Genomic DNA, 27,950 nt, shown 5'->3' on the forward strand with positions numbered 1-27,950 from the left:
TGCGAGCTAAAGGGAAATGTGGAGCTGCAGAGTATCCTGAATAATTTTTATTATTCCTAAAATGGATCTACTTACAATTCTGTATAAGATACCTTGTCATGGTGCACATCACACAAGTATTGTACACATACAAAACACCGTTCTGAGGAAGGCAATGGTCAGGTGATGAGTGGTGGTTTGTAATGGGAGGAGAAGTGGCTGAAAGCTGTGAATCAGATCATGCAACTTTAACCTGCAGTTAGAAAGGCACCTGCTGTATTTCACTCCCACATTCCTCCACAACGCTGGAAATAATCACATTAAGAGCTCAGAGAGGATATCAATCTGAAATCTCAGCGCTTCTTGTATCATCAAACCATCTCGTCTTTCAACGGGGAACTTCCTGTCAAATGATTCTCTTCCATTTATGATACATCGTTGAAGAATCAGTCCCTCGCTCTGAATATTATGATACAATTTCAGAGAAGTATAAGCAACAAAATAACATGACAAAAACAAAACAAAATTTGGTAACGCTTTATATTAAGGTCCTTAATAACCATTAATTAAGAAGTAATAAGGCATTGTTCTCGCTTTAGATCCGGTAGTTGCAAAAAGCATAGTTAACTTATAGTTAACTTATAATAGATGAGCAATAAAGTATATTTTAATATCAATAAGCAAACAAAATAAGATTAATAAAGGCATTGCAACGACATAATGGGTGGGTTATGGGTGTTTGTAATTCTATTATGAAGAATTATAAGACACTCATGAGGCTTTTATTAATGTTATTATACATCTCTTATAGCCTGCTATTAGCTATATTATAATGCCATTATTAACACTTATATAGGCTTATAAACACACAATAATGTTAATAAGCATCTAGTAAGGACTTACAAGGGCCTTATTACTTGTTAATTAATGGTTATTACAAGGACCTTAATATAAAGCGTTACCCAAAATTTAAAAAAAAATCTCAAATGTCATGTGAATGATGGTGTGAATGAAAGTGAATGCCTGTGTGGGTAAAAAGAAACAAAGTTTGGGAAAATAAAGAAGAAACGTGATTTTAATGTAGGTAACATTTTCATTTCAGCAAGCTGCATGGCAGAAATTACATGCACACACACACACACGCGCACACACACACATTCATACTTACACACACACACACAGAGAAACAGTCATGTGAATGAATATGCATTCAGAAAAAAAGTGCATGTGCTGACACATGCATCTTTAATTGCCAGTTTAATGCTGCCATGAATGATGATAACCCCTGTTTTTTACCTTAAGTACTGACTTCCCTTTAGGTGAGTAGCTGTTTGTGTGGGAACGTTGCATTCCTGGTCTTAGTACCTCATTTGGACTACAGCTCTCTGCCATCTAAGACACTTCTTGAGTCATTTGTACATATTAAAAACTGTGAATATTTCCAAGGACGGTCACATAGCTGTGTGGTTGAATCTTTCCATCTCTGACGTCAGCAGCGAGAGTCTCATCCAGGATTCACACACCTTGATTTCACTTTGATTAAGTTTTTTAAACCCAAAACCCAAACCTCCAACCCCCATAACGTAGATACAGTCAGAGTATAAAGTACCATGCATGATCCTCATCATTGTCCGTTAAAGTCGCCTCCCTTCCCCTGCCAGGTCTCCGGAGCTCCGCCCCCTGGAGCTCTGAGCACAGACTGCTGGGTAAGACATCTGAGTGACAGCCTGTAACTCTAGGAGCTCCTCTTTAAGTTCTTGTCCATCAGTGTTTACTGGGCGTTGGGTTTGGCGCCACCAGGAGTCGGGTCAGGAGCGGGGCCACCACCCTGGGCAAGTCTTTGAAAGCTTGAAAGTGGAAGAGAAATAAAAGAGTAGTTAATACTTCTGCAGGTCCAAAAATGTAGGTTCTGTCCCAATGCATACGTTGAAGTTTTGAACAGATTAAAAACCTATCTTTTCTCTACAGCATTTGGTTGAATTGTGTGCATGTGTGGTTGTGGGAGTGGGTGCACATGTGTGAGTAAGTAAGTGTATATGTGGTGAATATGGAATAGCTTGTCTACCTGCACTCTTCAATTAATTTGTAATCGATTTTTGTTTGATTTTTCTGTGTTTTTTGTTGTTGTTGGGTTTTTTTTAACTGTAATTATGTGTATACATTGTGAAGCACATTGAGTCTGCCTTGTGCATGAAATGCGCTCTATAAATAAAGTTGAATTGAATTGAATTGAGTGCACATTAATGTGCCGTCTGGTAGGAGCCAGAACCAAAAGTACACTTGATGTACACGTATCCTGATACCACTTCTAAGCTTCTATGCTGTTTATAGTTCAATGTTATTTTTATGTCGATGTTATTTTTGGATTGTTTCATGATAGTTACGCTCGAAAGCACAAATAAACACACAGCCACCCCTCTGGACAACCCATTGGGAAGAGAGACGAGGAGCAGGGGGAAACCAGGAAGTGCCTTAAGCCTGCAATCTACTGAAAAATCCAAACTTCTGACTTGATTTATTACCTCATTTTTTCAGGACAACACTATGGTCTCAATCACTAGTAAAAAATCATCTTCAAGACAATTTGATGTCAATAGTTCTAATAATGGTCCCATTTAGAAGAAAATAGAAGATAAAGAATCTTATGATTTGGGGCGGGGCTACCTTTGATTGACAGGTCACTGACAAGGCGAGCCGTCACCAGGAGAGAAGCAGAGCAATGCGTATCCACGGCAACGAGTCATTAAAGTTATATATAACGTTATATAGATAGAAAAGAGGACGTTTAGCGGGTTGGTCTCATAACTTTGACTCTTTCACTGTATTTTCACTTAATGACAGTTTATTTGAACGTTTTGTTCAGTAAAAATGTCTTGTTCAGCGTTTGGTTGGACTAACAGACACTCCAAGGAGTCGCTGCTCAGTTTTCTGAGGTAAGAAAGATACATTTTGTTTTTGTTTTTTTGCTAGCCAAAACTAACATCCCAGTTAATGCTCCAGTTAATGCTAACATGAATTAGCAGCAGCTTCTCTCAGTCAGGTTGAGGTGTAGAGAGGCGACAAGTGTAAGTTTTACCAAATTAAATCACTGTTTTAGGCCAAAAAATACAAGTTGGCTTTTTTGCAGTGTAACTGTTCATTATATGGAAATTAAAGAAATCAATTCTTCCGATAAACGCACACACAAGATTTCAGTCTTAAAGGGACATGTTGACTCTGTTGGAAGCTAATAGTAACAATAATACCACCAAGTGTGGGCACTGGGACAGACCCTTAATATCATTTGTGCATCATCTATCTCAGTAGCAGATTCTGCTGTTGATGGCAATAATATGCCAGAAGATGGCGCCATACTCACATGTCCAAGACGTTGTCAATGTTGGCCTGGATTTTTGCAATGACGCTGTCCACCTGCTCCTGTGGAACAACGAAGAGAAATGATTGATATTTGGAAGCAGTTAAAATGACAGCATAGAAAAAATAAATGAAGAAAGTAATTACTTGGCGTTGTCTGTAGAAAAGTGGCAGAGAAAAGACAGCGATCACACCTGGGGAAGGAAGAAAAGTTGATTGATTAACATGACAGCCATGAAGTATAATAATATATTCCATATTACCAGTGGTGAGATCTGTTTCTTACTGATGATGAGCAGAGTAAGGCCGTTGCACAGGTCTCCCAGGTACGTCACGAGGTACATCAGAACCAGCAACTAAGAACAAGAGACAGAGAAGTTAGTTTAGGTCTGTTTAACAATGTGTGCATCAAAGTGATATTTGACCTCACACACTGCAAAAAAGCCGACTTGTGTTTTTTGGCCTAAAACAGTGATTTAAGTTGGTAAAACTTAAAAATATAAATTATTGGCATTTAGGGCAATAATGTAAGTTAGCACAACAAAGGAAGCCAGTTGTCTGCTCAAAAACAGGTTGGTGAGTTGTTGTTACTTATATCTTTAAGTTGGGGTTCACAACAAGGGACAATAGTTCTAATAACTCTTATTTCTTTGTTGTGAAATTCGGTCATTAGCGAAAGCTAGCGGCTAACTGATGCTAGCGGCTAACTGATGCTAGCGGCTAACTGATGCTAGCGGCGCTGCTTGTTACAGCTACAAGAGTAGCCATTAGCGTATCAATGCTAACTCAAAATTGTGGTCACAACATTAGCTGACATTCATAGCGACGTTGCAATCGTGCCAGAGAAAGTTGAGAAAACTCAAACACAAAACTTAAAATATTTAGTTTAATTGTCCAACTTAAAATTTTATTGAAGTTTGTTGCCTTGAAATTTTGAGTTCACCCAACTTTTCTTTTTTTTGCAGTGTACCAATGGAATATCTAACACAGATTTAAATGTAAGATGGATGACTTTTTAAATATCTGGGCACCCGATTCACAACGATTGTATTAAAAGGGATGATAGATGGCATTGAGGGAAACTGGTTAACTGATGTTTTTTGGGTAAGGAAGGACATTAATTGACTTATAATTATTATTTTTAATTATCAAAAAAAATTAGCATTTTCTCTCAAAATGGAAATTGAGATTTTTGAAAAAAATATTATTTTTTAACGACTCTTCACTTCTTTCCAGATGTGTATTTGCTACATCACTGTCAATCGTAAAGGGACAGAGCATTTTCATTGTATTGTCTGTATTACGTAATAAGTAATTGGATATTTGTTTTCTGTGGCCACAGTGTGTTGTTTGTTGTTTTTGTCTATGTTGGAGAATGCAATAAAAATATATTTTTTAAAAACAAACAAAAAAAAAACAATGTGTGCATGTCTGCAGAAAGCAGATAATCACGCTGCAGTTGCATAAGTCCACTAGCCTAGCTAACACCAGACTAATCACAAATGAGATTAGTCTGGGAACCAACCTTTCATTTCTCCGTAGAGGAGGTGTGGTTTACGATCCTCCAGAGCCGTTTATTGGGCGCTTAGAATGTCTATCAAAGCGTCTGTAGGTAGCTCTTAGCCAGTCAGATCAGTTATACCAGATGACTTATGTACGTAGAGTGACAGAAATTGGTGCTTACATCTATGGTTTAAATAGCCAGACTAGCCCGTCTCTACTTTGAGGCTAAAATGCTTAATTCTGCTTCTGCAACGTTTTTCTGCAGCATGTTCACATTCAGCCACACACATCCACTGATTTTATGGGCAATAAACAAGCTGCTGCGGGTCTCTCGGCGGCTCCGCTGTCCCCCGGCTCGTAGCGAGATCACCAGCGCTACGGTAGCGGCGCTAGTAGCGGGGCTAGTAGCGAGGCTAGTAGCAGGGCTAGTAGCGGCGCTAGTAGCGGTGCTGGTAGCGGGGCTAGTAGCGGCGCTGGTAGCGGGGCTAGTATCGGCGCTAGTAGCGGGGCTAGTAGCGGGGTTAGTAGCGGGGCTAGTAGCGGGGCTAGTAGGGGGGCTAGTAGTGGGGCTAGTAGCGGCGCTAGTTGGTAGATTAGTAGATTAGACTTTTCCCAAATCCTGTCGGAAGCAAGGCTAAAACATCCTTTTTTCGTGGTGAAACAGGAGTCTGCTGCAGCCATGTTGGATCCGTAAGAAAACTACAAAACTACAAGCTTCCGTCTGCTGAGTAGTAGTAGTAGCGGCGCTAGTTGCGGGGCTAGTAACGGCGCTAGTACCGGGGCTAGTAGCGGCGCTAGTCGCAGGGCTAGTAGTGGCGCTAGTAGCGGGGCTAGTAGCGGCGCTGGTAGCGGGGCTAGTAGCGGGGCTAGTAGCGGCGCTAGTTGGTAGATTAGACTTTTCCCAAATCCTGTCGGAAGCAAGGCTAAAACATCCTTTTTCGTGGTGAAACAGGAGTCTGCTGCAGCCATGTTGGATCCGTAAGAAAATTACAAAACTACAAGCTTCCGTCTGACGATTAGTACGCGTCACCGTCTTGCCGTCCCTCCCCGTTCTGTGATTGGATCCCTAAAACAGGGCTAAGAAACGGCCCTGGTTTCCAGACTGCCTGGAGGTTCGAAATGAATTTCGAGCGCGCAAGGCAGTGTGGGTATACCCGGGCTAATAAGTCCCTGCAAAATGATCCATGGTGACATCATTCTCTCTTCGATGAAGAGCTCCAAGTACCAGACTCCCAAAATGGGTCTCAGTGTTTCCCCTTATATCTCACAGTGTCACTGCAGGGGATCCAGTGCTGCCCTGATATGGGACTCCCCGGTCTGAAATGGAAAGAGAACCCAGCTCATCCCGGGTCTCTGTGAACCTCCTCCTGTGTGTCAAGTCACATACCGGCCAGGTCAGGGTTGACACCCGAGGGGGGTGGGGGGTCCTGGGATTTAGGGGCTCAGTCAGCTCACACTGACTCACCATTTACTCTAAATGTGCTAAGTCTGTCTGGTCACAAACTGCTGCTGTTAATTCCTGAAATAATTATAACTATAATGGGGGGTGATTTTAAGTCAAGTCAAGTCAAGTCAAAGTTTATTTATAGAGCACATTTAAAAACAACCTCAGTTGACCAAAGTGAAATAAAAATAGAATAAAATAGTAATAAAAACTCAATCCAAAACAGAGTTAGAGATAAAAAAGACAAATAAAAGGGTAAAAAAAGTAAAAAGAAAGCCAAGGATTCTTGCCTAGCTGGGACTGAACGCCAAGGAGAATATTAATTATTTATTTATATTCTAACTGCTGATATTTGATGTGCAATAATTTGCCTGGACATTTCAGGTGATACAGATTTTTTTTTTTTTCTGATACTACCAGTAAATGTGCAGTAAAATGCTGTGTCAGCAGTCACATCTATTTTGTCAAATTTATTCTAATTTATTATGGAAGATTTCTTGTTTTTGCAGAGCATTTTTGGCCACAAAAGTCTAAGAGTTTCACACTTGTACGGTGAACTAAAAAAATAGGAAAAAAACCTTTAAACACAACCATGTTTAGCATGGTACATACCGTTAGATAAACCTTATCCATTACAAAACTGGCAATCGATCAAATAGATCACATTTTTAAAATGATACTTGACATACTATACTGAAGAATGAACAGTACACCCGTTCTAAATCTGACACTGGTTCTGACCTTTGATGCATGAAAAAATATTGTTTCTATTAACTCTGGTGAGTGCTGTGTATTTACTGAGGATTATTACAACCTATTATTTTTTAAATAATGAGCTATACATTTAACAAATAATGTTAACATACATACTAGCATTGCTTTATCTATATATTTTAAGAAAACATTGTTTGTGTGTAATATATTAAAACATGTACAATACTCCTAGCAAGTCCTTTTAGTAGAATATATCTCTGCAACAATGAAATGCAATATAAGAAAACAGCTTTTGTATATTAGTACTAGTTCAAATATACATACTGATGCTCATGCTCAGCATTATGACCACACATTTATTTCGCACCTTTGTTCTACTTGAAGTTTATCATCTTTAACCCTTTATCAGGCGAATAACTATATTTGGTAACTTCAGTAGATATCAAAATGGGGCCAAGAAAAAAGAAGCAAATTTACTAGATTAAAGTGGCAAATCTACAAGAAAAAAAGTCTCAGATTTAAGAGATTTAAAGTGGTGAATCTGCGAGAAAAGTAGTTTTTTTTCTCACTTCTTTCTCATAAATCTGTGACTTTTTTCCACACAGATTTGCTACTTTAAATCTCTTAAATCTGTGAGTTTTTTTCTTGTAGATCTGCCACTTTAATCTAGTAAATTTGCAACTTTTTCAAAATATTTTTATTTTTTATTTTGGATATCCGCTGAAGTTACCAAATACGGTTCTTGGCCTGATAAAGGGTTAACATGTGGACATTAGAGGTGTAGTGATACATCGATTCATTGGTGAATAATCCAACTGCATTGATGCCTAAACATCGATGCATATTGCTGTCTTTAGTGAACGCTTTTATTTTGACAATCTCCCTGTTTTGTTTTGAGTAAGTAAGTAAGTAAGTAAGTAAGTAAATAAGTAAGTAAGTAAGTAAATAAGTAAGTAAGTAAATAAGTAAGTAAGTAAATAAGTAAGTAAGTAAGTAAGTAAGTAAGTAAGTAAGTAAGTAAATAAGTAAATAAGTAAGCAAGTAAGTAAATAAGTAAGTAAGTAAGTAAGTAAGTAAGTAAGTAAATAAGTAAGTAATTAAAATAAGTAAGTAAATAAGTAAGTAAGCAAGTAAGTAAATAAGTAAGTAAGTAAGTAAGTAAGTAAGTAAATAAGTAAGTAAGTAAATAAGTAAGTAAATAAGTAAGTAAGTAAGTAAGTATTGTATCATTGTCCAATGAATCCATCTTATATTGTGTCATGATGAAAGCCCTAGTGGACATGATGAGCAAGACATAGAAGAAGCAATACTATTTAGCTGCCTCGTTTTAAAAGGTACAATGTAAAACAATTTACATTAAATAATCACTTAGCATTGCCAATGTGCGAACGGATTGTTACGCAGCTTAAAAACTGAGACTATCCACAACTTTCTTGGTTGGCTATAACAGCCTGCAGACTCATTTCTGTGTAAAGGACTCCGGATGGTTTTGCAGGAAAAACCCAAAGGATGTTTGTGTATGCTGCAGTGTCTTGCAGTATGCAACATTAGCTAACTTTAGTTCAGAAAAAGAGTCGACTAACAAACGACCAGCACCCACCACAACACAGTCCAACTCAAAGTTCACATTAGCACAAGAACAGAAGTTTTATATTGTGAAGCCCATCAGGTCAAACAACAATGTGACCCATGTTCGGTGAGCAACCGGATACTGACTGTAGTTCACTAAACGGCCTCCAGGGCCCACAAAACTCCACATAGTACCTTTAACCTAAAGTCATTTAAGCACTGTTAAGCATAGAATGTATAAAATCTTCTGCAACATACACTACTGGTCAAAAGTTTTAGAAGACACCAACTTTTCCAGAATTTAATTGAAAATGATGCAGTTTAATGTCTCAGTGTACTCTGGAATTAATGCACATTTGCAACATTTAAAATTCTTTATTGAGCATGATAGTGTTTTGAAAGTAAAAAAAAAGATTAAAAATCACATTTTATGTTGGATTAAAGGACTAAAAAAAGACACAAAATGACAAAAAAAAAAGACACAAAATGACAAAAAAGAAACCAAAAGACAAAAAATGACTAAAAAAAAGACACAAAATGACCAAAAAAAGACACAAAATGACTTACAAAGACATGACAAGAACTAAAAAATGGACAAAATAGCCCAAGACTCCATAGAGTTAAGTTGTTAACCCACTTCTTGTTCCCTGAAAAAAGGCCTACTTGTATAATTCTGAAATGTACGTTATATTTTACCTTTTTTTATTTACCTCTGGTAGTTCACCACTTACCTTTGTACCCTTTCAAGCTTTTCATTTGACTTGAACTGCTTGATTTTCAATAAAAAAATGGAAAAATTGGGGTGTTCTAAAACTTTTGACCGGTAGTGTACATCAGGTGATGGTGAGTGATACTGACATGTAGGTTTGGTGAACATTATAATAATGCTCTGCAAGAGAGCAGTTTACCCCGAGGTTAGATAAAAAGCACAGATGAGTGAGACTGCCTCCTTTTCATGCTGTAAGTACCAATTCAAATTAATTTAAAAGGTTTTTTTTTCCCCCCAGAGGGACCAAAAGCTTTTCACATGATTACCAAAAATATGTCATTGTGGCTGACAGTTGCCATCAGTGATGTTCCCCTAATTTAGGAGTCGAGTCGGCATCTCTGAGCGAGCATAATGAGAGAAACGGTTGCCATGGTAATGCTGTCAGTGATGGAGGGTACGGAGATGACGGAGGGAGGAAGATGACAGATGATGGAGCGAAATGAAAGAATGCTGAGAGGAAACTGATGTCTGGGTTAATGAGGGTGAAGCAAGCTTACCTTGATGGACTCCAAGAGGTTTTTAACAAAAAAGAGTCCCTTCAAAGATTCAACAGCAGACACAGCCATGACAATGGCTTTCTGCATATAGAGGTCAGCCTCCTCGCCACTGAAACTGATGTCCATGTCCAAGTATGACCTGAGGGGAAACCAGACGACAAAAAGAGCACATGAGATGCAAAAACAAAAGAAGAAGTGGCAACAGTCTTCCTGTACTAAATGTTCCTCTCCTGTCTGAGTCCGGTGGTCAAAAGTTCATGTTGCCGAGTCACCACTGTGCTTTTATGATCAATTTAGTCTATGAAGCTATCATTTTATTAATATAAAGGCTTAACTCTGATAAATAATGTATGAAAGTGCTTAAGTTGATACTTTATTATCATAAACTACACAAAAAAACTGCATTAAAATACATACTGAAATCATGTTGCTTATTACTACAGGCCTCATTTTCTTTTCTTTTTTTTTAAATTTACAATGATTTAACTGCCTGATCCTCAACAAAAGCATGCTAATAGAAACATCTGCAATTAAAAGCCATAATTGGAGCCAGTGAGTATTTAATTAGTGAATGCATGGTAAACAATGGTTAATATTAAAATGCAGGGAATCTGCTCAATTAAAGAAAGGAAACAGAAATTGGAGCGGAAGGCTCGTGGCAGAACAATCTCAGGGGCTTGTTTTGGAAAACATTGATGCTCTGTGACTGAATGGGGTTAATCCGCCTTATTTTTCCCTATTCTGTCCACTCTCCCTATTCTTTTTTATGCAATCTAGAAAAAAAGGAGGGAGAAATGTCCACTGTCCTTAATGAATAAATAAAAGCACACTGCAACAAATTGCTGTAAGAAAACAGCCAAATTGTGACAGTAACATACTGTTTTTCAATAAAATTGTATTATACTGTAGAAAACAATGCATTCTGTGCAATATTTGTAGGTAGCTTGCCGTTTCCCATAAAATATATGATATTATATATATATATGTGATATTTTCTACTGAGTCTCTTCTTGTACACATTTTTAGTGCCTGTATTTTACTTAAATGGTAAATTGGTAAATGATGGTATATTAAAGTTACTGAGGTTATTGTGAAGACAGCGCTTAATTCATAGTAATTGGCTTTCAGACAGTAATATGCTCTATTTACAAAAAATGACTGCATTGTTGTTGTTGCAATAATATTGCAACTAGCTTCAGCACTATGGTGTGTTTTAGTCTACTGTAAAAATCAATGAAATGCAGGATTGTTCTGTAATTCAGTATGTGGTTTTATCACAGTAACATACTGTAAAGTAGATCAGTAATTCTCAAACTTTTTGAGTCGCGACCCCCAATTTAACATGCATGATGTCCGTGACCCCCGCTCACTGAACAGACTCTCACACGCACAGTTCAGATCACCCAAAAAATAAACAAAATGACCAAAAAAGGAAACAAAATGATCAAAAAAGACACAAAATGAGCAGAAAAAGACACAAAATGAGCAGAAAAAGACACAAAATGAGCAAAAAAAGACACAAAATGATAAAAAAAAGACAAAATGAGCAAAAAAAGACACAAAATGACCAAAAAAGACACAACTTGACCACAAAATGAGCAAAAAAAGACACAAAATGAGCAAAAAAAGCCACAAAATGACAAAAAAAGCGCCACAAAATGATAAAAAAAAAAGACAAAATGAGCAAAAAAAGCCACAAAATGACAAAAAAAGACACAACTTGACCACAAAGTGAGCAAAAAAAGACACAAAATGACCAAAAGAAACAAAATTACCAAAGGAAACAAATTACCTAAAAACCCCCACAAAATTTCTAAAAAAAAAAACCCACAAAATGACTAAAAAAACCCACAAAATTACTTTAAAAAAAAAAGAAGACAAAAAAAAAGACATTAAATGACCAAAAAGACTAAAACACATTAACACAGTGGAGACAGAGCTGACTTCCAAAATGATTTGGCGACCCCCAGAAAACATCTCGCGACCCCAATTGGGGTCCCAGCCCCAAGGTTGAGTATAGCTAAAGTAGATAACAGTAAGGGAACTGTAAAAACAACCCTGCTGCCAGTATTTTACTGTTAATTTACAAGACAATTGTTTACAGCATCTTACTTGAAGGGATGTTGTCCGTCGCCCCAGCTGAGGATGTAGAGGACTTGGTAGTAGATGCGCACTGAGATGGTGAAGCACATGACGGCCAGGGAGACGGTGGAGACCACGGTGATGATGCTGAGCTGGAACAGGGCCAGCAGGCCGACCACTAAACCCGTTAGGATCATGCCCGTTCGCTCCGTGTCCTTCCAGAAGATCAGGTCCATCACTGAGGGAAGAAGGAATGGGAAGAGAAAAGAAAGCTAAGACAGGAAGTACAGCAGCTCCATTATGGCACAAATCATAATCTGGATTATTTTGGTCAATATTGAAATCACGATTATTTAACTTAATTACTTGTTGACTTTGGGATCATCATGCATTTACTGAAGTAAAAAAAAAAAGAAAGTTTAACAATGGATTTATTGAACTTTAAATATAATTTTAAAAAAATAAAAAATATATATATATTTTTTTTTTAATTATTATTATTATTCTTTTTTTATTATATAAAACATTCATTATTGTTATTATTATTATTATTATTATTATTAATTATATAAAAATATTAATAATAAAAATAAAAAAGTGAGATGAATAAGTAAAAGAATATCATACATACACGCATATATAAATATTAATCATGTAAAAAAAATATTAAATAAAATAAATAACAAAAATAACCACTATGTTATTAAGTTCCACAACCTGCTGAAACTTCCAAACATATGTTTAAAAAAATACAGTGAGAGGAGGAAGAAATAATAGAGCGAGAAGGAAAGCCAATGGGAAATGTACAGGTGGCTGCTGAGACAGGCCAGGCTAATAATCAGATTTGAAATAACGGAATTGCAATGGATTAATTAAGTGATTCAGAAGAATCTAATTCGGTTGTGAACTGAGCATTATTTACACACTTTTGATACTTTTTTAGCCCCAAACTTGAGAACCACAGTCCCAGAAATGCTCAAGCCATAAGCGCGTAAATCATAATCAAGCTGGTCTCTAAAAGTCAAGCAGAGATTTTCTAGCTGTATGCAGCTCACATAATTATGAGTTATTGCATCCTTCCTGGTTTTAACAACAGAGGAGCTGCACCAACATCACTCAGCCTGCAGCAATCAGGCCCACCGAGAGGGTGCAAAAGGGCTTTTTTTTTTTCTTTTTTCGGGGAACTCTGGAGAGGAAGAGTGGCAGGAAGAGAGAGTAGCTCTGACAAATATGGGATATGAAGGGGAAGAGAGGCCAGAGGAGCAGAGAGGGGGGTTGGAGAGGGACTTCCAGCCTGCAGCATGTGAGAAGACACAGCAGCTACGAGGACACGTCAGGCTCCGACTCGGGCTAAATTTAGCCCCTCAGCTGAAAGAGGGAAGCGAGTGGCAGAGGAGAGTTTAAATGCAGCCTTTCACAGCACCTGCTCTCAGACGTCAGGAAACTCTCCGCACCCTGTTGGTGTCCCTCTCTGTCACCCGGCAACAGCTGCCTTGGAGACTGAGGCGTCCAGGAGTGGACAACTTCTGTATATACAGTAGAAAACGTGATTTCAAACACTCCTGTGTCTCTGTACGTCACGAGAACCTCATCAACCTTTATGAATGACCGTGTTGTGTAATTACAGTATGTTATGATGCAGCTCTTTGTGCTCGTCATACAGTGAAATGTTGAGCCTCAGCGTTAGAACAAAGGGGAAGCGCAGGAGTGGATAGGTATAGTTAATGACATTTATCTTATGGAGAGGATTACCTTCTCCCTTCGCCTTCAGAAAGATAAATGTGTTAAACTGTGGTCCAAGTGGGTTGAATATGTTAATGTGGAACAGACAGAAGTACTATAAGGATGACCCTGTAATGCTGTTTTGTACTGTAACATTGTACTATGTTTTATTGGGTCTAATGATTAGTTTGTATAACTTATATTTCATTTTGAAACTCCATGGTGGATAATTTCTTTTTCTTTTCTCTATTTGCTCTTTTACATATGTCTACCTTTCCCAGTTTGTTCAAAGTTCTCAAATGTAATAAGTTTAACTTTCTGTATTTTGTTTCTTGTTTCGTAAACAAAAAACCTTGATTGTGAGTGGCAGAAATACCATTGTATATTGTCTGAAAGTAAGCACTGTATGATAATGCTCTCACAAAATAAAAATTAAAAATGTAAAAAAAAAAAAAAAAAAAAAAAAAAGAACAAAGGGAAGCCTCTTTGAATAGAGTGCACTGAAAGCAGGTGGGATATTTAAAAGCATCACTAGGGCTGGGCGATATGGCCTTAAAAGAATATCACGATATTTCACGAGAATAAAGGTTCTTGTATGTTTTATTTAAGGCATCTTATTTTGACAGTCTTCTTGTAAGTTCTGTGATGGATTCTGTTAACACACCGTGCTCTTATTTTGAAAGCTGCATGTGTTTAGCGACAGGGAGTAAGTAGCTTTTTGTGATTAAAATAACTTTAACCACTACATCATGAAGTAGGAACGTTGCCAATATCATGATATGCATTTTTTTTAACCATAAAAAAAATATGCACACTATTAATACCCATGATGCACATTCATTCTAGGACAGTGAGTGGAATTTAATAACAGGAAGAAACCAACACGGGAGGACTGAGAGCATCTAATATATAGAATGTATGCGTGAAACAAAGGACACATGGAAGACACGGCTATATTAAAAAACACAGGCACTACTGTACTTTACTGTAGAACTACCCATACCCTGCACCTATACATTTTTTAGGAATAGTTCAATATTTTTGTCCTGTCTTCCCTGTAATATGAACGTCTTCCTGCCTGAAACACGATGAACCTGGCTGCAGAAAAATGTATTTATTCATGCAGCAAGGTGTCACAAAATAGCATATTCCCAAAATATTAAACTCTTTCTCATAACTCAGCACAAGTTCCAACAAAGATGGGCATTAACTCAGCCTGGTCTCCAAAAAATAACGTTCCGATACGACAAAACTGCAATGTCAATTATGGATTGAAATAAACTTCTAAATTTCTTCCAGATAAAGCTCGTTGTTAATGTTGTGACATCAATTTTAAAAAAGTGCTCCATAAATTGGGATTATGCTATCATTGTTGTTATATGATGGCAGGTTTTTGTACTCTAAAGGGAGGACTTGAAACTTCCTGTTTCATTTTATTGCCTTTTATAACTTTCCTTAATTAAACCTGCTGTACTAACATTTATATACTTCAAGTGCAGCTGCAGCATCGTATCAGTAGATACAATTATACAGCTAATGACTTCACAGAAGAGTGGTAATTACCTCCAATCAGTCAGGACATTCTCTGTACTACAATAATGCAACACAAACCAGCAGAATGCTTCTTACTGTATTATTTGTTTGATTACGTTTCTGAAAGTATTATATAAATGAACACTGAGGGAGTGTTTGCATCTAAGGAATGAATACTAATTAAGCCAATTAACCAGTAAAAACATACAGTAAATCACACGTATACTTTCTGTAAACCCAGCCTGACATCATCTCATTTTAACTATTTCATTTGACCCACATCACGTCAGCTTAATCATCACATGTGTCCAGGAAACCTCATAGTACTACAGGGTGACATGTCTCTGGCTGCTGCCAGCCCTTCAGCCTAAAGAGGAAACACTGAAATGTAAGAGAACCCAGCTGGCAAAGTTAACTATCATCCATAAGCATACCACAACAGGCCGTTTACACTCATTAGAATGACTGCTGCTAATTTAAATTGAGGCTGCAGATACAGAGAGTACCCAGCTCATCAACACACACATCTAGCTCACGGACACTCCAGAGACTCTGCCGGAAAAATGAGAAAAATCTAAGATAAAAAAGCAAGAAATACACTCAATTTCCCACCTTCGCTCCCCTGCTAGTGCAGCTTTCTCACCAATGCAGCAAAATCACAAAGCTTAACTGACGATTAGAAGTGGTTTCTACTTCTTCACACTTGAACTTAAATCTTTCCTCTCTCTCAAATCAAACACGTCTCTTTGCTGACTGTCAGACAAACTCCTGAACAACGTCCACAAAGGTGTCTTGAATTATCCTCTTTTCACTTCAAGCGCATGTTCTCACCTTTACTGGCCATTTTGGTTGCCGTTCCAGTGTTTCCTCTCACACTCTCTGCCCCTCTCTCGCTCCCGTTATTCTCCTCTTGCCCCTCCGAGCTGTTTTTGGCCACCCCCCTGCTCGCTCAGCAGTCCAAAGGCCTGACAGCCCAAAATAATCTTGTTCGCAGCTCCGCCCACCTCTCATCAAGACTCCGAGAGCTTCACACATAAAGAGATGATTCACAACAATCACACTCTCAAAATCACCACATCTTTTTCCTTTACACTAAAACTTTTGAAGCGTAATAAACAGAAGGTATTCCTTTAAACTCCGACAAAGTTATATAGAGTTCATATTCATGTGCCAGCTAACACCTGAAACACGAGAAGCAGGGTTTATTTTCTGTTATGTCACCAAGCCAAAACTTTCTGTGCTGCTGCCACTACTGATAATATAGAGATGCTTGATTTTACAGGGATGAGTTCACTTTTTTCTGGGAAAAATGTGGAAATTCTGCTGAAAATCAAGCTTGTTTCATTGTAAAAACTCCATGCAGTTGATCTTTATCATGCTTGCTGACAAAATAGTTAATTAGGGCCCGAGCAGGCAACGACCTGCGAGGTCCCTATTGTATTTCGAATGATTATTTATTATTATTATTATTATTATTTTTTTTATTCTTCTTCCCAAATGATCGCATTTTTCACTGCCTGAACATACTCCAAAACTCAGGAAACTTTAAATATAAGTCACACATGGTGAAAAATTTTATAATCTGTTGTCATCCTGAATTTCCACCATTAGGTGGCGCTATAATAAAGGAAAACGCATTTAGGCTAATAACTCCCACATACTTTATCGCACATTCAAAAAACTTATATCCACGCGTTCACTGAGTTGTGCTGAATCTCGTGATATAGATAATCTCGCCACTCCCATTTTCGCCTACCGTTTTTTTTCGCAAATTCGCGAAATGTCGCAAACCTACTTTTTCGAACTCCTCCTAGGCAATTTCATCGTTTTGCACCAAACTTTGCACACAGCATCTATGGACCCTCATGACAAAAAGTTATTAAAAGAATTTTGATTACCCAAAGAATACTCAAGTTATTACATAACAACTTCCTGCAGGTGGAGCTATTTTCAACACAAAACAGGAAGTGTTGCATATCTCCTCATTGGTGTGTCTGAAGGACATGAAACTCAGGTTACTACTTCCCCATGAGCCCCTGAGGCTCGCTGCAAAATATTGGGCGATGACCACTAGGTGGCGCTCTTTAAATTGAAGTATTTTATATCTCCATATCGGTTGGTCGGATTAACACCAAACTTGGTATACTTATTGTCAATGCCCTCCTGAGGATAACCCTTGAAGGTTTTATTGATCGGCCCCTAGGTGGCGTTCTAACAGCAGTTTAATTTAATAAGTGTCACTGTGCCCAGACCATAAGACTTAAGGCAATGAAATTCATAGGGGTGGTATAGACTGGCCCCTGTAACGCACAAACCCTGACGGCAGCATGCCCCGACACGCGTGTACTGCGAGGGCCCGTTCAGTACTGCGCGCAGTCCTAGTTATCTGTTGAATCAGTGCAAAAAATTGGAGACAATGATGATGATTTGGTCACAAACACTCAGCTGATCTGTTTATCTAGACATTAGAGTCTTAAACTTGATCATTTTAAGCCAAAAATGTATATGGGTTGATCATTAGTTGCTATATGTATTATTTATTTGAAAATATTTTACAGAAAAGACTCAGAATTAAGCTTCACAGCAACATTTTTGATCCAAGAAGTAAGAGAACTATTTATAGAACAGCTACCCAGCAAGGATTTCCCTTCCTCAGATAAAAGTACATGATCTGTGCTGATACTTGTTTCATCCGTGTACTCGGCTCAAACCGTGTTACAATGTTGTTCAACTGCTGAAACTATTTAGTTGGGCTGTCCCAATTTTTTTTTTACAACTCTAGGCTTTGTCGTTGTTAGACGATGCCATTTTGATTCATAGAGATGGAAACAGATCAACGGTTTTCTGTCACTGACAGTTTGGAATTTTTCTTTAAGAATTTCCAATCCTGCTTTTGATTTCAGTGATCAAAATTGACATTTTCAATCTGGAATTTAAATTGGTTTGGTATCATTTGTAATGTTTTTAAACTGAGTTTCAAACGAGTTTCAATACCTTAAATTTTGTTCTACAAACCCCCTTATTAAAAAACTTTGCAAGTATTTCAATGAGTGCCCTATTAAGGGTTAAAGTGGTGAATTTGGGAGAAAAAAGTCGCTTTTTCCCACTTTTTTCTCGTAAATCTGCATCTTTTTTCGCGCAGATTTGCCACTTTAAATCTCTTAAATCTGCAACTTTTTTTATTGTAGATTTGCCACTTTAATCTAGTAAATTTGCAACTTTTTTCTGGAAATATTACCTGAAGTTACCAAATATAGTTCTTTGCCTGATAAAGGGTTAAATAAAACTTAAGCATGTATGATTTTGTCTTTGTATTGTCTTCAAATTGATTTATGTAGGTTGCAAAATGTTTGCAAATCATTGCATTCTGTTCGTATTACATTTTTCAGTGTCACAACTTTTTTAGAATTGGGGATGTAATTAAAATGCTTTCTAAAACTTTCCATCTTTTGATATTTATGCTATCTTCGTATTTCAGCTTCCAAAACAGCGCTGAGATTTGAAGATTTGAGATGAAGCCCCTAAAACATGTAATAAAAGCAGAAGGAATATGAAGCTCCAAGAGATACAGCATGTGCGCTATTTATTCAGGACACCCTAAACTCTGTCATCAGCCTGACCAAACATCCATCAAGGGTTTACTGAACCCCCCACATCCACTAAAATAAGACTGAGCTCCACTCGGACTGACTCTGCACTTAAAATGCCAGCAAGCTGGAAGACAGGATGTTATCTCTCACTCTGTCTTTCCCTTTTTTCTCAGTGGCACCAAACAAACTTCCACAAACCTACAAATAAAAAGCTGCATACACCTGTCTGTCTTTCTGTGTGTGGTAGAAGAAGAGTGACACACACTGCAAAAAAGCCAACTTGTATTTTTTGGCCTAAAACAGTGATTTAAATTGGTAAAACTTTGAAATATAAATTATTGACATTTAGGGCAATAATGTAAGTTAGCACAACAAAGGAAGCCAGTTGTCTGCTCAAAAACAAGTTGGTGAGTTGTTGTTACTTATATCTTTAAGTTGGGGTTCACAACAAGGGACAATAGTTCTGCTAACTCTTATTTCTTTGTTGTGAAATGCAGGAAAGCGTTGAAATTCGGTCATTAGCAAAAGCTAGCGGCTAACTGACGCTAGTGGCTAACTGATGCTAGCGGCTAACTGATGCTAGCGGCGCTGCTTGTTACAACTACAAGAGTAGCCATTAGCGTATCAATGCTAACTCAAAATTGTGGTCGCAACATTAGCTGACATTTCATAGCGGCGTTACAATCGTGCTAATTCAGCACATTGCAGAAGTTAGCAGAAGTAAGGATTAAAAGTTATTACAATGTGGAATTATAAGTTAGTACAACTTACAGTTGAGTTGACAAAAATCTGAATTCAGAGTTGAGCAAACTCAAAAACCAAACTTAAAATATTTAGTTTAATTGTCCAACTTAAGATTTTATCGAAGTTTATTGCCTTGAAATTTTGAGTTCACCCAACTTTTCTTTTTTTTGCAGTGTACACCTGTCTGTCTTTCTGTGTGTGGTAGAAGAAGAGTGATACACGATGACATCAGCAGCGGTGGAGTCCAAAAAAAGTCAGCCAATGCCAAGAATGCTTTCCCCACAATTAGCAAATCATTCCTGAAATCCCGGGAGAGGGTTACTATGGAGACACAATGAACAGGCAGCACTGATCATGAGGGGTGGGTCTATCTTTGTCTGCCGGCTCTCAGAGGTCCACGCTGGAAGAGAAACCTGATATTTTCCTTATTTAAAGCATCGATTAATGAGCCGAGAGAGAGAGGATCAGATCTACAGACACAGATGTGACTCTCGTACCTGCTATGTGGGTGCATACTGTCGGGTCCTCTGATAGGTTGAGTGCTGAAAACCAGTGATCACTGACCAGCTGTCCCTGAGAGTTTCGACCAATGGCGGCTGGCGACGAGGACGCCGGGCCTCTGGCTCGCACAGATGTGAGCAGCTTGACTGAAATGGTTTCCCTGTGTACGGGGGACTCTGGCTCGGGGGTCGGTGAGGCTGCTGCTGCTGCCGGGAAACAAAAGATGATGTCACTGGCATGACATCACCACTGGCTTGCTGCACATGCTCGGCATGAGTTTAAAAATGACTTAGATCCATTTTTAAAACTGTGCTGCAGTATTTGCTATACAGTACAGGCCAAAAGTTTGGACACGCCCATCTCATTCAATGCGTTTTTCTTTATTTTCATGACTATTTACATTGTAGATTCTCACTGAAGGCATCAAAACTATGAATGAACACATATGGAATTATGTACTTAACAAAGAAAGTGTGAAATAACTGAAAACATGTCTTGTATTTTAGATTCCTCAAAGTAACCACCCTTTGCTTACTAGAATATAAGACATGTTTTCAGTTATTTCACACTTTTTTTGTTAAGTACATAATTCCACATGTGTTCATTAATAGTTTTGACGAATCTACAATGTAAATAGTCATAAAAAATAAAAAAACATTGAATGAGAAGGTGTGTCCAAACTTTTGGCCTGTACTGTATTTGTAGGAGGGTTTCAGATTTAGGTCAAAATACTTTTTCCATATTTACAACTTCTCTTTCAAACTGCAATTAAAGTTATTATTAACCATCTGTAATGTCTTTTGCAAGAGTCTTAACATTTAAGAATTATTTGATATTTGACACCTTTGTTTTGTTTTCATTTTCCATCATTTGAATCAACTTGACATTACTGTGAGAGTAATTTAGACAAAAGACGGACCATAAGATATAAGAGTCTGCTGATGTCAGCATTTCTTAGTACATAAGTGCCTTTCTGGGGTAAAATAATCTGTCCAAATAAAATTTTGTCTCTCTGAAAGTGCTGATAAAAATAAAAAGAGGGGCTAAACAAGCTGAAAATGCCCTGAGATTACAGCTGGGAGCAATCTGCATTAGTCAACATTTAAGTTCATGTTTGAATGTATGGACTGAAGAAAAAAGATGGAATGTTTATGTAAACATTGTTAACGCTTTATATTAAGGTCCTTGTAATAACCATTAATTAACAAGTAATAAGGCCCTTGTAAGTCCTTACAAGATGTTTATTAATATTATTGTGTGTTTATAAGCTTATATAAGTGTTAATAATGGCATTACAAACACCCATGACCCACCCAATATGTCTTTGCCATGCCTTTATTAATCTTATTTTGTTTGCTTATTGATATTAAAATATACTTTATTGCTCATCTATTATAAGTTAACTATAAGTTAACTATGCTTTTTGCAACTACCGGATCAAATCGAGAACAATGCCTTATTACTTGTTAATTAATGGTTATTAAGGACCTTATTATAAAGCGTTATATCACACGCGTGATTTGTTATAGTCTTTTAGACTGTTTTGCCTGGAGTGACACACACAAATCTGATTGTTCAGATGATATAAGACCTAAATATTTACATCATTCCTCCACAGAAAGATCACAAAATTCCTCAAGTTGCTCCTGAAAAGAGGCCACCACTCACAATGTAGTCACAGCTTGTCATCATATCTGCTTCTATGCCACATCACATCAACTCTGCCTCAAGAAAAGACATTTCTGAACATCATAGGTCAGACTATATATAACCAGCTTCTCTTTCATGGTCGCAGGCAGGGCAGCAGAATAACCGATGGCTGTATTTGGTGAAGCGAAAACCAGATAATTTAATCTCCACTAAGGGAGAAGCATCTTTAGAATTAACTCATGAACAATAGAAACAGCCATTTTTACTTTTTGTTCACAGTTAAAGTTTTGGTAACTCTTTATAATAAGGTCCTTAATAACCATTAATTAACAAGTAATAAGGCATTGTTCTCGCTTTAGATCCGGTAGTTGCAAAAAGCATAGTTAACTTATAGTTAACTTATAATAGATGAGCAATAAAGTATATTTTAATATCAATAAGCAAACAAAATAAGATTAATAAAGGCATGGCTAAGACATAATGGGTGGGTCATGGGTGTTTGTAATGCCATTATTAACACTTATATAAGCTTATAAACACACAATAATGTTAATAAGCATCTTGTAAGGATTTACAAGGGCCTTATTACTTGTTAATTAATGGTTATTACAAAGGGTTTTTTTTAATGCAGCTTGGAAATGCTGGATGGTTAATCAGATGTGATTGTCCAGCTCCCAACAATTATTAAAACAAGACAAGCTAAAAGTGTTGTTGTGCTGCATTCTGTCACCATGATGCTCTTGTTTTGTCTTTATGTTATACAGTAAATTGCGCTTATGTCTGATTTTGACTATAGTTTACCAAAATGTTGAATATACAGTATGTTTAGGAGTTTTCAGTACATTGTGGCAGTGCACAACCACGTATTAGATCTAAAATAATTTTGGCCTAATTCATTTTCACTTATCATTTTTATATATGGTTTAGTAGTTTTCAGTAGGTTGTGAAAGTGCACTAATGTTACAACATCGTTGATTTATTTTTTATAAAAATGTCTGGGCTTGAGAATGAAATCCCATGTCTCAATGAGGTTGAAAAAATTCAAAACAATGTTTAATATTATTTATTATTTTTGATTTATTATGATCTAAATTATCTGTGATTTTTTTTACATGATTTATTTAAATGTATACCATATTAATAAATTATGATTTAATTAAATTTTTACATAATTAATAAATATATATATATATAAATATAATTAATTTAATATTATTTTTTTATTATGATCTAAATTATTTGTGATTTTTTTTTACATGATTTATTTAATATTAATAAATCATGATTTAATTAAATTTTTACATAATTAATGAATATATATATATATATATATATATATATATATATATATATATATATATATATATATATATATATATATATATATATATATATATATAATATATATATATAATTATTAGATACATCCTACATTTGAACTCAATATTGACCAAAATAATCATGATTATGATTTCTGCCATCATCAATCAGCCCCATAATTAGGTGACAAGCTTGACAGATACTTGACAAAGACCACTATGTTCTACTATGTTAACAACCAGAGCCAGTGACAGCCCAGTGTGAGGTGCATTGATCCTGTTAACCCTTTATCAGGCAAAGAACTATATTTGGTAACTTCAGGTAATATTTCGAGAAAAAAGTTGCAAATTTACTAGATTAAAGTGGCAAATCTACAAGACAAAAAGTCGCAGATTTAAGAGATTTAAAGTGGCAAATCTGTGCGAAAAAAGTCGCAGATTTATGAGAAAAAAGTGGGAAAAAAACAACTTTTTTCTCCCAGATTCACCACTTTAACCCTTAATAGGACACTCATTGAAATACTTGCAAATTCCAAATTTCAACCCTAGAGAATATTGGAGGATATTACATACAACCAGAATGTGTACAAAAAAACATACAAAAATAATATTTTGAGAAAAAAGTTTACGAGATTAAAGTGGCAAATCTAAGAGAAAAAAATGCGTAGATTTATGAGATTTAAAGTGGTGAATCTGGGAGAAAAAAGTTGCTTTTTCCCACTTTTTTCTCATAAATCTGCGACTTTTTCCGTTCAGATTTGCCACTTTAAATCTCTTAAATCTGCGACTTCTTTTCTTGTAGATTTGCCACTTTAATCTAGTAAATTTGCAACTTTTTTCTCGAAATATTACCTGAAGTTACCAAATATAGTTCTTTGCCTGATAAAGGGTTAACTGTATGTAGGTTTATTCTTCACACATTCCTCCTGTTTCTCACCCTGAAGGACCTGTGAGGGGCTCTGATGCTGGGAAGACGGGGATGCAGAGGAATGCTGGGTAATCTGGGTCAGACTGCTCGGAGACTCCTCACTTTGGATTTCTGGATCTGGACTTTGGGCAGCCGGTTGGTTTGTAATAGTCTCATTTTGTCCGTGCTGCTCCCTCCTCACGGCTCCCGCCTCCGCCCTCTCCAGCTCTCTCCTCTCCTCCTCTTCCTCCTCTTGACTGAGGAAGGCCTGAGGGTCCCACTCTACATCTGGGGGGTCCAGCAGTGTTTCCAGGGTGTCCGTGCGGATCAAAGGGGTGCGACTCCCCCGAGAGCCGGCCCTGCGTCGGTCCCGGAGGTGTCGGGAGGCTCCCACCGATTCGGGCTCGGCGATGGCGATGTAGGAGAAAGTCAGCTCGTAGGAGTTCTGGCGGGGAGTCCCCCAGATGGACGGGGATGAAGCCAGACCCTCGTCATCATCTGGATCTCCATCGCCCCCCATGTCATCATCAGACCACTCCCTGGCCGTCTGCAGCTCGTACATCTCCGACTCCTCGTTTCCGCCTGAATGGAGACAGAAATAAATCAACGTGGTGGCCCTGACTCTGGTTCATTGATGAATGGATGTGTCAGATAAAAGCAGCCAGGTGTGTTATTTGATGTCGGGGAGAGAACGATGTGAAGGAAACCCTCTTTGATAAGAATAAACATCTCTCCTCTCCAGCATGTAGCTGGGATACAAATGGACTTCTGCTGAGATCTGAGTTGGTCAGATCTTTTCCTTCCAAAATAAAGTTCAAAAGGAAGCCTTCAGAAAGCAGTTTCCAAGTATTGTCAGACAGTATTATAGCTCCATCGATACTGATACTGACATTGAATATTAGATAGATAAATAAACACACTAGCAATATACTATACACTATTTGTGTATTTTTTGTGATTTTGTATCTTTTTTGGTCATTTTATGTCTTTTGTTGCTTCTTTTTTTCTTATTTTGGGTCTTCTTTTGGTCATTATGTGTCTTCTGTGTTTTATAGATAGATAGATAGATAGATAGATAGATAGATAGATAGATAGATAGATAGATAGATAGATAGATAGATAGATAGATAGATAGATAACATACAATCACACACATAAAAACATACAATCTCTGAATAAACATAAATACACTTAAGTAATAAATAAACACACTAGCAATATACTATACACTATTTGTGTATTTTTTGTGATTTTGTATCTTTTTTGGTCATTTTGTGTCTTTTGTTGCTTCATTTTTTCTTATTTTGGGTCTTCTTTTGGTCATTACGTGTCTTCTGTGTTAGATAGATAGATAGATAGATAGATAGATAGATAGATAGATAGATAGATAGATAGATAGATAGATAGATAGATAGATAGATAGATAGATAGATGTACGATAACATACAATAAAATACAATAGAATAAAATACTGAGGTAGCATAAATAAAAACAACAATAGAAAAAAACACAGAATAGAACAAGGACACTTAAGAAGTTAAAAAAAGCAGATCAGTTGGTAGGTTGGCAAGATGATGGTAATTATAATTAATTAATTAGGCCGATACTGAGTCAAATAGCTTGGTAACAATGGGGGCCAATCTATTGAGTTCAATGTTATACGTTTATATACTGTATGCATTATACAGGTGCATCTTAATAAATCAGAATATGATGGAAAAGTCCATTTCTAGTAGTTCAAGTTAAATAGCCCCAACTAAGTATTGAGTCATAAAGATGGAAATGCTTTTCAGAGGCCAACATTTCCATATTAAACATACTTTTGTATGATAGAAAAATGTTTTGAGACACTGAATTTCAGGTCTTCATTAAATGTAAGCCATAATCATTATAATTAGAAGAAATTAAATAAATCAAGTCATGAAATGTTTCATTCTGTGTGTAATGGATCTATATAATGTGTTATTTCCACTTTTCAAATTGAATTACTGACATAAAAAAACGTTTCTATGATATTCTAAATTATTGAGATGCACCTGTATACTGGAATTTTAGCACCTAATTCAATTTCAGGCATTTAAAAGTTTTACACTTGAATTGAAATTCCTGTTAATTTTTTTGACCAAACTGCTGATGCATGTGCACATTTTAATTCTACACGGTCTCCTATAAAGTTGGAATCATTCTGTTTTCAGACTGTTTTGACTGGAAACAGAAATGTGAAAAAGTAGCTAATTTCAAAAAGCTTATTTTTTTTGTGACGAGGCTAAGTTTAAACCCATTTAACAATTCTAATCCATTAATAGGGAACTGAACAAATTAAAGTCACAATTTTGATATATGTATTGGAGATGCAAACAAAAAGGCAAATGGTTATTGGTTTTTATTATTGATTTCTTCTTTTTTTTTTTTTTACTTAAAAACAAATCAGAAAATTTGTTTTTAAAAACAAATCAGAAAATTTATTTTTAAGTAAAATTAGTTGTTAAACAGCACTATTAATGTCACAATTTTGATATATGTTGAGGAGACGCAAAGAAAAAGGCAAATTTGTGTCTCTGTAAGCAGAAAATGTGTCTAGTTTTTTAAAAAAATAAGAAATATCATAAACATAAATACCATAAACCCATTGTAACGTATATGTCACATCACAGATGTTTCACTTTTAGGGGTATGAATTTTTTTTGAAAACATCATAAATGTGTTCTATGTCCCCCATAATTTTCCTTTAATTTTCCTTTTACTGGGTCTGGGTTCTTATGGGTTAAACACTGGTATCACAAGGTTACAAGGTGTCAGTACTGGGACTGAAAAAGTCAGATTTTTCTAGATAAAATTTGTGTCATATGTCTGCTTCGTACCATCGGTGCATGGAGGCGTTGAGTCTGGAGTGGACGCCACAGAGCCATATTCCTCTGCAAGAAAACAGACATAATTTTACATAAACCTACTTGTAAACAAGCACAAAAATGTCAGAAATATCAATGTGTTGTTGCTGTAAACCCATTTTATTTCCCCCACAACCCTTAGATGTCTCTCAAAACATGATTATGAGCATAAAAGCCCCAGAAAACACTGCAGTTATAACAGTGAGCTGCTTTATAACACTGAAGAAGTCAAGTCCTCATACAGCAGCATACTGTAGGTCAGTGAACACAGACTCATTTCCATACAGAGATAAACTGGCAGCAGTAAAAGGCCTCTATATTAGATAGCCAGCACGACATTAGCTAATAAATCAACCGAGGCAGAGCAAAAGAGGGAAGCTAGTTTTTCTTCTTCTCATGTATGAATAATAAAGAAACTGCTTTGATGTAACTGTAGAGAACATCAGAGGCATTGTGACGGAAAATAAAACAGATATAAAAAGCACAACAGAAGCTTTTTAAGAGGAAAAGTAAGTTGAACGCTTGGCTGCAGAGCCTCCTCATACACAGCCACATAAACATCTGCAGATCAATGAGGAGGCACAAGAACAGAACAGGTCTCCCTCTGCACTGCATCCATCCATCCATCCATGCAGCCATGTGTTTATTAAAGGTGGAGAAGAGGGATGGAGAGGAGCTAACACGTACGATGCTTACAGCAGTTAGCAAGAAAAGATGCTGAGCTGGACTGCACTGTAAATACATGACGATGGATAAACATGAGCAGACCTCCCACACAGAAACACAGATAGAAACAGCAGAACAAAAGCAGACTCACGGCAGTGGGAGAATCCTAAAACCTGGCCCATACTCCATCAAGGCATCGCTGGGCCCATCCAGTCTGGAAGCCCCCACCCTCCTCTGCTGCCGGCACTCACGTCTTGTGGATATACTCTCTCTCTTCCTCCTCCTCCTCCTCCTCTGTGTTTTATCTTGTTCGTCTGTTGAGCAGCTTCCTCCCTCTCTGTCACTCAGCAGCCCCGCCCTGCCGGCCTGCCTCCCTCCTCCTCCATCCTCCCTCCTCTCCTCGTCTGCTCCTGCATGGCTATGACTGCAGCTGGAGTAATGTGTAACGCTACAGCAGAGAGTGTGTCCCTGTGTCTGCCTCAGCCTGCCGTCCTCTCCCATTCATAGCTTATCTCTGTG

General features: G+C 37.1%; 1 protein-coding gene across 1 annotated transcript; it reads right to left on the reverse strand.

Moving 5' to 3' along the window:
* Nucleotides 1–10: 10 nt before the first annotated feature.
* On the reverse strand, nucleotides 11–27,950 carry rtn2a (reticulon 2a). Its single transcript, XM_059330891.1, has 10 exons — nucleotides 27,583–27,950; nucleotides 26,739–26,792; nucleotides 23,908–24,459; nucleotides 19,998–20,207; nucleotides 11,942–12,149; nucleotides 9,830–9,968; nucleotides 3,620–3,689; nucleotides 3,481–3,527; nucleotides 3,338–3,396; nucleotides 11–1,826 (listed from the first exon to the last, which is right to left on the reverse strand). Exons 1-10 carry the CDS (start codon nucleotides 27,611–27,613, stop codon nucleotides 1,751–1,753), a joined length of 1,446 nt encoding a protein of 481 aa, XP_059186874.1. The 5' UTR covers nucleotides 27,614–27,950; the 3' UTR covers nucleotides 11–1,750.

Source organism: Centropristis striata, chromosome 4, assembly GCF_030273125.1.
Source record: "Centropristis striata isolate RG_2023a ecotype Rhode Island chromosome 4, C.striata_1.0, whole genome shotgun sequence".
NCBI classification, from domain to species: domain Eukaryota; kingdom Metazoa; phylum Chordata; class Actinopteri; order Perciformes; family Serranidae; genus Centropristis; species Centropristis striata.